This window comes from Artibeus jamaicensis, unplaced genomic scaffold (genome assembly GCF_021234435.1).
Source record: "Artibeus jamaicensis isolate MK-2021 breed Jamaican fruit bat unplaced genomic scaffold, CSHL_Jam_final contig_76, whole genome shotgun sequence".
NCBI lineage: Eukaryota > Metazoa > Chordata > Mammalia > Chiroptera > Phyllostomidae > Artibeus > Artibeus jamaicensis.
The window spans coordinates 26,439,132-26,453,351 of NW_026521954.1; the positions used below are offsets into that span (position 1 = coordinate 26,439,132).

General features: G+C 61.0%; 1 protein-coding gene across 6 annotated transcripts in view; it reads right to left on the reverse strand.

The window, feature by feature from the left end:
* HTT (huntingtin) overlaps positions 1 to 14,220 on the reverse strand; it is a 106,970-nt gene that overhangs the window by 34,661 nt on the left and 58,089 nt on the right. For all 6 annotated transcript variants that reach the window (XM_053672285.1, XM_053672284.1, XM_053672283.1 and 3 more), the window contains 11 exons: positions 13,603 to 13,729; positions 12,255 to 12,382; positions 11,275 to 11,385; positions 10,088 to 10,165; positions 9,452 to 9,675; positions 8,064 to 8,142; positions 7,793 to 7,954; positions 5,709 to 5,764; positions 4,830 to 4,978; positions 3,285 to 3,421; positions 1,732 to 1,848 (listed from right to left, as the gene is read on the reverse strand). In XM_053672285.1, the coding sequence (XP_053528260.1) occupies positions 1,732 to 1,848; positions 3,285 to 3,421; positions 4,830 to 4,978; positions 5,709 to 5,764; positions 7,793 to 7,954; positions 8,064 to 8,142; positions 9,452 to 9,675; positions 10,088 to 10,165; positions 11,275 to 11,385; positions 12,255 to 12,382; positions 13,603 to 13,729 (1,368 nt within the window). The remainder of the gene's footprint in view (positions 1 to 1,731; positions 1,849 to 3,284; positions 3,422 to 4,829; positions 4,979 to 5,708; positions 5,765 to 7,792; positions 7,955 to 8,063; positions 8,143 to 9,451; positions 9,676 to 10,087; positions 10,166 to 11,274; positions 11,386 to 12,254; positions 12,383 to 13,602; positions 13,730 to 14,220) is intronic.

Below are 14,220 nucleotides of genomic sequence, written 5' to 3' on the forward strand. Positions count from 1 at the left end.
CTGATGATGACGGGGTGTCGGTTTTGGCCATCGCCCAGTCCTGCCACCCTTCCCCAGCTTGTCTACAGAGTCGGCCTCTCTGCACAGAGAGGTGACTCTTCCTGTTCTGCACCGAGCCGTACCTGAACCATGAGGGGACAGCAGGAGACCTGTGTGCTCGCCGCCCCTGGGCCTGGCTCTGTCCAGCCCAGACCCCCCCTGCAGAGGCCACCTGTGGCCTCGTCCCTCCCACTGCCTGGCCCGCACCAGGGTGTGGTGCACCTCCCTGCTCTGCCCTCCTGCGCTCCCGGAGTCTGTTCTCAACTCTCAGACCACATGGTGCCGCTCCCTGTACCAAACGCTCCGCAGCTCGGCTGGCTGCAGCACCAGCTACACCAAGAGGCCCCATGTGACCCCCTCCGAGCCCTCCCCCAAAGCGGCCCCTTGCTCTCTTCAGTTCCAACAGGATGTTCTGACCTCAGGGGCGACGACGTTCTCTGCCTAGGGATCTGCTGTGACATCAAGCTCGCCTGAACTCCACTGAGGGAGCCGTGTGACCCCACCTGGCCACCCCCACCCCACCGACCGCCCCTGACACCCCCCCCAATGGGCTTTCTGCCTGTCTCCCGCACCGCCCGCTCCGGTTAAACCGTCCCTCCCGAGGACGGGGTCTCTTCACCGGCTGTGGGCACCAGGGTGCCTGTGCCAGCACTGTATGTGAACCCCGCGCGTCCCTGTGCTTGGCCCCCCGGCGGGCACTGCGGCACAGCCGCGCCGCACAGCACCACAGGGTAGGAACGGTGCTGGGCTCTGCCTGCGCGCCCCGGCCCCCCCTCCCTGGGACCGTGCCGGTGACAGGCGGGAGAGCAGGGCGAGGCTTGTGGGGAGTTACTCTAAACGACGTATCTCCAAGCATGGAACTGTGACCACACAGAGACACCGCACTCCACCATCTATCAGAGCTTCCACCTGGCGTCTCACAGAGGCCCGGACGCCTCCGTCTGAGGGGCTTCCGGTGACACGTCCACGTGAAGGCAGAACAGGGCTGACGTCACGCGGACAGAACAGCCACAGGTGCCTACACGCTCCCACCAGACGCCACGAGCACTGTGCAACCCAGATGCTTCCTTAGCCAGGCAGCCGGACGGGCAGTGTGGCTGCTGGGGGTGGCCAGGGAGCTGAAGACCCAGAGCCTCGCCGCAGCTGGTGCGCTATCCTCGGGGACCCAACCTGGTGACCTAGGTGTTGCTGACAATGGGTGCAATGCCTCCTGTCCTCTGCCACTTGGTGGCAGACTAGACTCAGAGACCAAGCACTTAGTCACTGGACCCCGTCCTGTTCACTGCATGTATGGGCAAGGGACACCCAACAGCACCCACCGATTGGTGATGGGTGTCGGGTTAAACAGTGGATCACTGCCAAATTACTGCCCAAGGAACAAGGGACAACATACACACGGAGGTCAGATGAGAGCCCTTGGGCTGACAGGACCACGGGAGGCAGGGCAGCAGGGAGAATGTGGGCTCGGCCTGGGCCTGCACCCCCACCCAGGGGGCGCCTTCAGGAACCCTACAAACCCCCCCGAGCCTCAGGCGCAGCAGGACACACAGCCGCCTGAGCACATCTAGGAGTGGACGCACAAACCCTCCTCTGTGACCCCACTGACAGCCACCGGGGGGAGCGCGTCTGCTGGACGAGTGTCCACCTCTTCCTGGCCCTCCCCACTCATAGCAGCACGGCGGTAGGACGCACCTGCTGTTTGGCCAGCATGGGGAGGATGATGTCAGCGACCTGTCGGGACAGCCGCTTCCACTTGTCTTCACTCTCCTTGTGGCACTGCTGTAGGACGAGGACGAACATCTCCAGCACCTGCAGGGCGTGGACAGCACGGTCACCTCCTCACTGCATGCCCCACCTGCCACCAAGGGGCTCAGTGGCAGGTGCCAGGACCATGCCACCGTGACCCCCAGCAAACCCTGGCCCAGCGACACACGAGACGGGGAGCCAGAGGACAACCCCGGAGCCCGGGAGGAGCTGCTCCTGGGCCACTGCAGGCATGCACCGTGGCAAGGCCCACCTCGCGACCACTCCTGTGGGGCGTGATGAGCTCCCCCGACCAGAGGGAAAGCACAGAAGGACACCGCACTGCCACCAGCCTTTGGCAAAGCCTGCACACAGCCTTGGCCACACCTTCTGCAGATGCCCTACGACCTGACCTTCATGGACAATGGCCACACCTGTGTTCTCCGCAAGGTGCCCCCCACCGAGCAGCACCGCCTCGCAGGAGTGTGACGGGCTCGGGCAGGCGCTTGCTCTCGGCCCTGTCTAGGCAGGGGGTCTGCAGGCCTGCAGCTGGAAGTGCAGCCGCATGGGCACACAACCTGACCCCGGGGAACACTCTGACCGGGACCTCCACACACAACAGCAGCCGTGGGTTGCAACAAATGCCACACAGCCTGCAAAGCTAAAACTACTCATCTGCTCGTTCAGAGAAAAGGAAAGAAGGGACTACACGAGAAGCAAGTGTGCTGGCCCGGGCTACTGCTCACGGGACTGCTGCGAAGGAAGAGCCGTGCCCGTGAGCCCACGCTGCATGGTGCCCCTCTGGGCACTGCCTCTCCCTTCGGGCCGTGTGGCCGTGCTCCTGCTGCCTGAGAATGTCTGCACATAAGCTGACCCTGCTGACCGAGGCTGGCAGACCTCTCTGTCCAGGCCCAGAGCTGACAAGCCCCCACCAGGCTTCCCACCCGGCGGCCCAGCGAGCTCGACCAGTCAGGAAGGCCCGCCAACCTCTCTACAGCAAGTGTGCTCATTATCAGCATAGGTATAGGGTTTAGTGAAACACCCAGCATTTAATTCAAAGTTACTAGACCAACCGAACGAGAATGCAGAGAACATGTTTCTGTGGGAAAGCTTGCAGCTTCACCAAGGGCCGACTGACGGATGGGGGTAACCGAGTGACACAGAGCATGAGGGCCAGCCCCGGAACAAGCGGAGAGGTCGGGGTCACGGACAGGGCCTGGCTGCAGTGCTCAGGCCTCGAACCACCTGCAATCTGAGACTCTGGCTCCACCCCAAGGAAAGCAGAACCAGACTCTGCTCAGAGAAACACGTCAGTACTGCTGGTCAGTTGTCCTCAGTCCTCGTTTTGGAGAAGAGGGCCTCCCCACATGGGGCTGCTGTCCAGGTGCCCTCTCCCGGCACCCCCAGCCCGAGTGCCCAGGCTGGCGTGGCCAGGGGGCCGTGGTGTCTCCCGGCCCTGCCTGGCAGCACAGGACAGAGCCACGCACGCAGCCACCTCTCACCTGGTGGTACTGGATGAGCCTCAGGAGCATCGACACCACCACTTCTTTCTGGGTTTCCAGCTCCTTTCCTGCGTCAGCCTTATTGGTTCCCCGTAACACAAAGAGGTCGTGGACGATGGGCTGCAGAGCCGGTATGGCTGGGGGGACAAAGGGCGGTGCTAAGAAGCCACGAAGCAGCACTTATGTTCGGAAGACAATGCGTTCACCCCCCGATGCGTTCGAAGGGAGAACGAAGCCTGGCCCACGCCTGGTCTACACGGCACCGAGACGCTACGGGAGGCGCGTCGGGAAGGCCGCCCGCCAGTCCTCGCCCAGCACTCGGGCTGCAGCTCCACAAGAGCTTGAAAACCAAACAAAAAGTAGGGTTTCTGCGATGCAACACCACTCCCCCAAAAAAAGAGAAACAAACTCAAGATAACGAAACCTCCTACCACCCGAAGCGATGCCAGTCAATGGGCCGGAGCAGCCTCCCTGAGTGAGTATCTGACAGGAGCCACTGGGGCCAGTGGCAGGCAGCCTCCCGCACGGGCGCCAGCGGCGAACCCACCCCCTCAGGCCAGAAAGGGCCTCCCCATCTGTCCTGACCCTAATATGCACCCTGGCATGTTCTCTGGTTCAAGACCACGTGAGGAACCCCTGAAAATGCCTCCCTGGGAAGGGTGCAGCCCAGCACGTCATCCAGAGCAATGAGAAGCCCTGCCTCCCCCGGGAACATGCACACAGCACACCTGCTGACTCCCCAAGATGACCGAGACTCCCCCCAGAAAGCAGTGGGGTTTGACTGCCCGACCACTTTCCACCACGACCCTCTGGCTCTGGAAGCCTGTCATCCATCCATCTGGCACCCGACATGTCACCCCACCATACACCATAGCCGTGCCCACACACACGTGACTGAGGCTTCGCTCAGGCTGGACCCTGGCCCGCCGTGCGGCTGGCCCTGCCGTGCGGCACACACGTGGGCTCGAGCAGGCTTCGCCGGCTCCAGTGCGGCAGCGCCACACGGCCCTCGTGCCTGTGTCTGCTGAGGTCTCGGAAGAGCTGCCCGCAGCTCGAAGGCCGGCATCTCCTGCCAATGGAGTTGGTCAGGAGCCAGCAGAGAGCGCTGAAGAGCAGCTTCCAAGTCCAAAGAAAGATCGCAGCGCACTGAACCGCCCGCCTCGCCCCACAGGTGGGGCACAGGCTGCGTGAGCAGCCGCCCATCCCCGGGGTCCTCAGAGAAGCTCCAACATCACCGGGCGAAGAGGGTCCCGAATCAGGGCCCCTGGCCTCGCAATACCGCACGTAACCACCAAACCCTCGCAGGAGGTCAACTTTCCCTTTTCTCCTGTCACACGACAGACAAGAGAACCCGGGTCAGAACCCACCTGAACCTTTCCTGCTGCTGCTCTACCTCTACCCAAGCAGTGAAGGTTAGAGCCCCCCACCACAGCGCAGGCCCTCACGCACGCGCACAGAGCAGCGGGGACGTGGAGGCAGGCCGTGAGGGCCGCTCTGCTGAGCAGCTCGAGGACAAAGGCCCCAAGGAAAGGCGCGTCCCATTACCGTGCGTCACCGCCTTCCTGCCGCTGGCCATGACGCCGTCACAGAGCTGGATGATCTTGGGGATGCCGATGATCTGCTTGGAGTGATAGCGTTCATACGACAGCAGGACCAGGAAGAAAAAGATGTTCGGGATGATGGCCTCGGACTCCCTAAGGACAGAAATGCCACTGAGACACCTCCCTCCCAACCCGAGGCAGGGCCAAAGGGACAGCATGGTGCTACTCAACGTGGCTCGAGAGCTCATCCGAGGGCAGGGGAGGGGGGCGCCCTGCAGCCCCTCATTCCATCAGGTGAAGGAGTGAGGCCAGGGGGACAAGGCGACCTGCCTGGTGCCCACCCGCAGGCACAGCTCCTCCCCGTGACAGCAGTGAGTCATGGGGTCTCCACGCTGCTTCCCCAGCAACCTGTGCGGCTGTTCGGAAACAGAAGGACTTTCCCTTCGGTGATAACATGCCGCTCCCCACACAGGAGGAAGCATAACCCCCTGTCCGGCAAGGACCCGCCCTCACTGATTCAGAGCGAGAGAAGGACCCCCTCCAAGGCAACCCCACCTGAGAACGGTTTCTTTAAGCAGAGGAAGGAGTAGCGCTCTACCAGATGAGGCTGTGTTTAGCACATTGCGTCAAAATTAAACGCTTGAAAAGTGAGACAGAAACTAATGACCCGTGTGAGCACCAGGTGCAGAGCAGCTTCTCAACATGCCTTTGAATGCTCAGCAATTGTAAAGAGGAACAAAAGCACACAGCATTAATCAGGTTTCCACCTTAAAACACTAGCAAAAATGCCTAACGTTCTCTAAAAGTACACTTGTGTTAATAACCTAAAATTACACGCACTCGCGTAACGAGGAGAAACATAAAAACCACGAAAAGCCGTTACCTGAACTGGCCGACTTCAATGTACTCAAACTGCTTCAGCACAAAGCCGATGAACACCTGCGACAAAAAGAACCTTCACGTCAGTACTAACAGTGCAGACAAGGCTACTTCCCCCGAACGTCTGTGTGCGTGTGGGACCAGTTTCCTGGGAGCACACAAATTTGCTGCGCTGCGTACAAGAGCTCAAACACGTTCTCCCGGAAACTTCGGGACTCAGCCGGAATCGCTCTGAGCACATTTCCTGAGCACTGAGGCGAGGCCCCTTTGGGAAAACGAGAAATAAACGCCAGGAGACCGTGGACAGGGCCCCAACTCCCTGGCTCGTCTGCCTGGTGGGAGAAGCCCAGCACCGAGGCCGAGGAGACGAGAGGGGCTGGGGCGGCCGGGGGTGTCAGGACTGCCTCGGGGCCAGCGGAGCCCAGCTCTGTTCCAAGCACTGTCCGCTCGCGCCGACCTGAGCAGGGAGCCCCGCATCCGCTGCTCCCCACCTCGGGCCTGGCACTACACCCACACACAGCAGCTGCTCAGGACAGCACCTGACTTGAGCTCAATCCTCTGTTGGCTCTGGTTCCCCCTCCTGTTGAGAAAAACGGTCACTGCCCTGACTCCTGAGAACTGGACAACCAGGATACTGAGTGACAAAAGCAAGTCAGAGCCAACACAGAGCGGGAAGGGCTCATGGTGAAAGCCCAGTGCTGCTGGGTGGCTGGAGGGGACTTCGCCGTGCTGGCCAAGGCACGCAGGGCCGGGGCCCCCAGGAGGCACATGAGCTCAGCCTGTCTGCCGAGAAGCACAACTGGAAGGTGCTCGGCTGCCCACCCAGCACCTGAGGATCAGACCGAGGTTTTAGGGAGACGGAGGAAACAGCACAGCTGTCCCATCTCTGAGCACAGGCCCAGCTGGAGGAAGTGTGATGAGGGTCCCGTCTACACGACAGGTCTGCATCAGCGCGGACAAGTGCTCCTGCTCCCCGTCTGCGGCAGAGAGCCCAGGAGAACAGCCTGGAACACGAGGGCATCTGTTCTAGCTGTGGAGTCAACTGGGGAGTCATCTACGGAGTCATCTGTTCTAGCTACACAGCCAGGTGGGCACACCCCTCGGACTGGATCGAACCAATGGCCCAGGCTTCCCCCGGGCAGGGCACAGGCTGTGGGCCCCGGGGGGCTCTGTCCTTGAGCCGGTCCGGGGCCCCACAGGCCTGGGCCCCCCAGCCCACCACCTCAGACTGCAGCTCCCCACCCCCAGGAGAAGGCACGACGGCCCCGACCGACCCCAAGAGCACCTCCTACAAAGGGAGAGACCGTGCTCTGCAATGCCGTTCTGGCAGCTGCTGCAGGACACGCGGCGTGGACAGGCCGTGGGCGTGAGGCCCCCACAGCCCCGCGTGGAGGCGGCCCCTCGCCTGCTCCTGACCGCACTTCCCACTCTCCCGAAGGTGCAGACCCTTTAAGGCGGGGGTTGGTGCAGATGAGAATCCACGTCTCAGAGAACCGTTATTTCTGACTAAAAAAGGTCTCGCCTCACAAAGGGAAGTGGTTAAGAGCGCAGCCAACGTCAATGCCAACTGTGATGGCCTGAAGTCACCGGGTCTGCAGTCGCCTCACTGGTGCGGGGCTTGGTTTCTGAGAGTCAGCACAGGCAGGTACACGGCACCCGCGGGAGGCGGGCTTGGCGGCCCTGCGCCACCCGGAGGGGGGGGGTGGGTGTGACCCGCGGGGACGGTCCCATTAGACCTCACTCCCTGTGAGAGGTGAGCTCAGGGCAGATGGCTGCAAACCGAATGTCATGACCGACTTTTCCAAGTAAGTCTCCGGCTTTGTAAAAATGTCCCCCAGACAACAAATCCTCAGTACACCTCAGAATTCAAATTCAAATTCACGCTGGAGTGCAGGAGGGTGTGTGGACAGGATGGAACTTTGGTGAAAAGGGACCGAGGGCAACCCTGACAGCCCGCACGGGCGGGGGAGCCTGGGGTGCGGGCGCCGGCGCTCTGCACGACCGCAGTCTGCACGACAGGCGTGTGGCCAGCCAGGCGGCGCGTCCCTTCCAGGCGGGCAGCCTCAGCGGCGTGCAGTGGCGACCAACCTGGTCCGAGTCCAGGAGACAGTAGTTGACCCGCAGCTGCACCAGCTGTGCCAACAGGTCGAGGACCTGCCGCTGCAGCTGCACGGACGTGGTGGTCGTGTACTGCTTCAGCGCCTTGATGACCAGGGGCTCGAACAGACGGATGTGGCTGTGGATCGCGTTCTGCGAGGAAGCGGAGGGGGCACCTGCGCTCAGTCCTCGGCTGGAAAGCGTCCCGCTGCCCCTGGAGGGCGTCAGGCCGACTGGACCCAGTTCCCCACCGGCTCTTTACCTTGTCTGCACGGTTCTTGGCAACACCGGTGAGGTTAGTCTTCAACTGGGTGGACACTTTCTGGAGGACATCAAACCACCTGTGGACGGGGACACGAGAAGGAACAAGGCCCTCCTGTGCTCCGCCACGTGCTCAGCGGGGCCGCGTCCCAGCCTCAAGCTGCCGCGTCAGGAGCACCCTCCCCGTGAGCGGAGGCGGCGGCGCACCCCACCGAGGGCCTGTGGCGGCACAGACCGCACTCCTGCCGCTTCGGGACACGGCCGCGCAGCCCGGCCCTGCGGGCTGGAAAGGCGACGTGACGGACGTTTGAGACGTCCAGGGGTTCACAAGACACCATGTCATTTTCTTGGAAAAACCTTTAGTTGAAGTATTTACATCCACTTCACTCTCTTCCTTTCGAGAAGCCCGCACGGAAGGACAGCAGTGCCCGCCCTCGCACACTGGCCTGGTGTCATTTGTCACTGCGAGCCTCCTCCCGACACGGGGACAGAGAGCAGGCAGGCCCCGCCGGAAAGCCCGCATCGCAGCGCCTCCCTGGGCTCCTAACTCTACTGCTCCACCGGACGCGGTTTCATCACTGCGCACGGGGAGGACAGGGAGAGCAAGGCATCCTACTGTTGCTACCCACGGAAGGAATTCAAGGATCTGCTCATCGTTGTGGTACCTTAGGAATCAACGACAGCCCTGGCTGGTTCAGCAAACTGGGCACCGGTCTGTGAACCAAAGGGTCGCCGGTTCGATTCCCAGTCAGGGCACATGCCTGGGTTGTAGGCCAGGTCTCCGTGTGGGGGGAGGGGGTGTGAGAGGCAACCACACATTGATGTTTCCCTTTCTTTCTCCTTCCCTTCCCCTCTCTCTAAAAAAATGAAGTTAAAAAAAAAAAGAAACTACAGTATTTCAGGCATCAAAACCACCACCACAGATTTAAGTCAGAAAAGACCTTCCTTAGCTACCCAATCACAAAACAAACTTCATCTGAGCCTCTCCCATGGCCCCCCAGCACCTCCGTGCTCTACGCCACTGTGACACCGCAGAGGTGCCCTTTCACCTTAAGCCCAGAAAGTGCCACCGACACGAGCCTCTCAGCAGGAGAACACCCATGGCCATCCCTGGGACGTGATGCAGTGCCCCGTCCCCATACAAGGACACAACACCCCGTCGTACTGGCTTGTGGCTGCTCACTCTCCCCCTCCTCCGGGCCAGCCCCTGAGACCGCCCGACCCAATCCCCCCTCCCTGGACCACGCGCTCTCTGTGGCCGGGCTGGGCCCTCAGCCTGCCAGTAACAGCCCCGTTCCCCACAGCTCTCTGAACACGCCCTGCCCACTCCCCCGTGTCTCCACCTCAGACCAAACCTGCACGGTACCCGCAACACAGGAGTGCCGTTACCCCGAGGCGCCGTGGTCCTGCTCCGCTTGCACTGTGGTCCGTAGGCCGGCGTCCGCCAGGGCCTGGGTGAAGTGGGTGTAGGGAGCCATGAAGCAGTAGTGGTACAGGCCCGGCCTCACGCTGGACGAGCCAAGGCGCTGGGCTCGGCCTTGGAACTTGCTGGGGTTGGACGAGGAGCCGTCAAACTGGGAGGCCAAGTTCGTCCCGAAGAGCGTCTTCAACAACTAGAGTGAAAGAACTAGAGTGAAGCCACCAGCGTGCCACCTGGCACGGCACGAGCAAATGCCCACACCAATGCCAGGCCGTCGGCGGTGAGCGCAGGGCAGCACTCAGCGGGTTCTCGGTGGGTGAGCATTGGTGCACACGCCTGTGAGGGGCGGTTTTCACCTTCAGAACCACCCTGGCTTTGAGCTGCTGTGTGGTCCTAACCAGGCCACACATTCGAACACCCGCAGGGACACTGGGATGCCAGGCACATACAGGAGGTGTAGCGGGCCTCCAAGACCCTGTGCCCTCCCTGGTCACAGGCCTCCTGTTCCGGGACACGTCACCAGCCCCGCCTTCGAAAGGACAGGGAGCATGACGTCATCAAGCCTGGAGCGACGGGCCGAAAAGGACAAGAAACTGCTTTCTCACCTGCTGCACACACACCGTGGCCATCATCGGCTCCCGGCTGAAGCAGGACTTCAGGTACCCCAGGATCTCCTCCACACACTGTGGGAGAAGCAGCGAGACGCTGGAGGAGGTGACGGAGGTGACGTGCTCGTGCTGACGCCCAGTCTGAAAGCCCCTAACCTGACTGCTGACACGGACACCTACTCGTGCGCCCGTGGGGAGCTCGGGCCCCAGGCACGACGGCAGACGCTAAGCAGACAAAGAAGCAAGAGGAGTGGGTAGCCTGCCTGCTGAGGCTGCGGGTCGGGGGCAGAGAGGACAGCCCTGGGACAGATGCCACTGTAGACGCAGTGACGAGTCTCACTGTGAGGAGACAACAACTGAGCACTAGCAGAACAGAAGACGGTCAAACCATTGGCAGCAAGTGTGAGCACCCAGCTGACACATGGAAAAAGGCACAAGAATAACGGAGAAGATAAAATATACAAATGTAAATATAAAATAGGAACATAAAATAACGCATTCAGCAACTAAAGCTTTTCGGCCCACCACAGAGAGGGTTCAGAGACATGCACACTGGTGAACCCCAGCAGGTACCCTGTGTACCGCTCAAGGAGCCGCATGTTTAAAGGGGGCTGTCAGGAACTCGCTCTGAAATTTCTCTGGAAATAAGGTGTCAGGAGCCAGACAGGTGGACACACACGACAGAGCAGAGCCAGCTGTGCGACATCCAGCACATCTGTGTCGTGCGCAGGACACGGGTGGCCCCGCAAACTCCCAACAGTCCCAGGCATTGGGCGTTTCCTTACGGAATGGGCGCAGGGGGACAGCGGACGTGGAACCCCCGCGTCCCCCAGGCTCTGCTGCACCCCGTGGCACTGCGGGGCACGTGCTGTGCCCTCGCCAGGTCTGCCTCTGCACCTTCCACTCGTGAAGGTCAAGTGGGAAAACAAAGGGCTCTGCCAGCACAGGGCTGAACCCATCGATGTTCCAGACTGAGAGGGGGCTAAGCTAACACACAGCAAATAACTGGAAAGGATGCAAACGGCCACCCCCGCCCCGACAACTAGAGGCTCAGACTAGATCAGATTCGGGGGCCGAGACACAGCAGTGGGGGGCGCAGAGGCTGCTCCCCAAGCTGTTACCACTCTCTGAATGTGTCAGGTTGCGAGCTACCTAAGCTCAGTGAGAAGACAAGAAACTCGAACCTTCCCGATGTCCTGCAGTGTTGCCAACTCGAGAATCTGGGAGAGCACGTCCAGGGCTGAGCGCAGAAAGCCCCCGAACTTCTCCGTGCTGTTCTGCAGATCCAAGGTGACCTTGGGAGGGGAGAGCACCGGGTTACTGCACGGCTGTGTCGGGCTGAGGCAGGGATGTGCCGTCTGCTGGGGTGCAGCCCGGACACTTGCCACTGGGGCCCCACCTGCCGCCTGCCCGTTCTTAGCACTGGGAACACGCACAGGAAGGAAAATCCAGAGACAGCTACAGAGAGACTGCGTCTCTCAAAGGCACCTTCCAGCCGACACCGACTCTACTGCCGGGAACTGTCCCTAACCTGCCTTCGTCACAGGTCAGGGCTTTAAGTGGCCGTCAGAGCCAGTACCTGGGCAGCGGCGTGCCACGAGTGCAAAGCACGCGTCCTGTTCCACACACACTGGGGTCTGTGGGAACACGGTTATCAAACTCAGACCCAGCCTTTCAGTGTGGCCACAGCAAGACACCAGTCTTAGGGAGAATTAAGATTCTAAAGACCTCAGCTCAAATCACGTAGCAGTAACCCTGCTTAGTAAACAGAGAATGGGTCGGGCCCAAAGATATATCATGTGAGAACAAGGTCAAGGGGAAGAGACTGACCCTGAAAACAAAAACTAGCTGCTCCATGAAGCAGGACCTGACCACCCTGCCTGGAAGAGGAAGCGGGTAAGGACACGTGGGACAGAACTATAAGAGGCCCCAACACTGGAGTCACACTCCTGCCCCCAATGGTGTTTCCAATAGGCCGAGGGGGGCACAGTGGTAAGGGGCCCACTTCCCCCAGGCGCTGGGGTGGGGGTGGGGCAAGGAGGGGGAACCCTGAGACCCAAGGGCTCTGAGGACAGCTGTGCAAGGACCTGAAAGCTCTGAACTACACCACAGAGGCCCCATGAGGCCCTTGGGCACGGGCGCATGGTGACAAGGGCGGCGGCACCTTGTAGTTGGCGTGCGTGGCTTTCAGGACGTCATGCAATCTGAGGTATGAAGGAAGGTGGTAGAAACTCCCCAGCGACGAGGATTTACTTGCTGTGACAGGTCCTGAGCCTTCTGACTGGCGGGAGGCTGCACATACACACACACATACACACACACACACACATTTAGATCACAAGTGAGCATAGCCAAGTTCAAAACAGATCACTGGCAATAATGGTTTTTACAAGTATTCTAGCAGAATAAAATACAAACCTCTCTCTGACTTTTACTTAATGAGAAGTAATAAGCAACTGAATAAACAGCCTAAGTGCAATCTGAGTGCCTCCCCCCAAAATAACAACAAAACAACACAACAGAAGGCAAGGAAAGACAATGGTGTGACGCCGTCCCAGCTCGTTCCCGGCTGGCGGCCTGTCTGCAAATCGGAGCAGCAGCAACTCGTTCAGTGGCCTCAGCCAGTCACCTGGGCTCTCGGAGCCCAAGGCCGGCCTGACCTGGCAGGACAGGGTTGAGCCCGGCCAGGTTAGGCCACGGCCTTTTCCGCATCAAACCAGGATGAGGTGTGAACACACTCTGAGCACTGTACGGGGACACAGCTCGTCACTGAAGTGGCATTAACGTGTAAATGCCCAGCACTACATAAAGCTACTTGAGCTCAATCTTTAAAGAAGCTCGACTTGGAGTCCTCAGCCTGTTCAGCGACCAGGAGGGAGGGCACACAACACTGCCAACGCTGCGCGTGGGGAGTCCGAGCGCTGGTCCCCGCGGCGCTGCAGTCTGTGCCCCTGGGAAACCAGTGCTGTCAGCCCTCGCATGCAGGCTTTATCCGTGGGAGGAGAGGGAGGGTGGTGACCGGCCCCACGCGTGGGCAGAGGGTGCTGGGGCCACCTGCTCTGCCTGGTGCCCATCGAGCACAGGCCCCACAGCTGCAGCCCGGAACCCCAGGCCCCTCTTGCTCGGACGACTACACCCCCATGTGTCCCACCAGGCACTCCCCACTGTACACTTCCCACTTCCTCCTTCAGAACCCTCCCCTGTGGGGACCCCTCTTCCCCATGACCTCTATCTCCAGCCACTGACCCCCCGGACCCCTGCACCCCGCTCTGCAGCAGGGAGGAGGGGGCACACGGGAAAGGAGGCAGCAAGCGAGGCTCCCTGTTATGGTGACAGCACCTCAGTGACACTCAGAGATGCTCCTGACTGAATGTGGTCTGTACACACTCAGCAATTAGCATTCGCTCTCTGGACCACACCTGGGGAAGCCATTTCTCCAGCTTCACTGCTGCGTATTTCCAAAGAGTGCGGGGTCGTCGGCCCCATCTCTGCGGCAGGGCCGAGCTTCCTACCTGGACTGGCCTCGCCGCCTCTCTTGGGGCTCAGCGGCACGGACGCCTGCTCGCTAGGCTCCTTCTCCTTCCCCTTCCGTCGAATGGGGCTCAGCGAAGGGGGGTTCGCCAGGGACGGCAGGGCCGCCTAGGACAGAGAGCAGGAATCGGGAGTGTGGCGACACAGAGACTGAAGCCCACAGCGCCTGGTTTCGCCACCTGCTGGGGAGAACGCCGTGGCCTCTTCGACCCCACGTTTCCAGGGCCCAGGCACCGCTCGCACCCCGTGCACTGTGGGGGCTGCCCAGAACCCCTGACCGGGCGCCTCGAGTGTCAGGGATGGAAGGGGCCCTGCAGCCCCAGGCAGATCGCCTCCAGGCACAGCAACCAGTGTCCCCCGGGAGCCGCGACACCGAGGAGGGCGCAAAGTCACGTCTCAAACTCAGTCTTCCAGAGGGGCACCCGGCCCAGAGACGCAGGGACCTATCAGAGCCAGAGCTGACGGGCAGCAGAGCCTGCAGACTGCAGTGCGCCGGGCCCCCACACTCGTGCTGGGCCCCCACACTCGGGGAGACAGCCAGCAGAGGGGAGAGGGTGGCAGAGACGGACTTCAGGCCCCAGTGCCGCCACTCACTCACT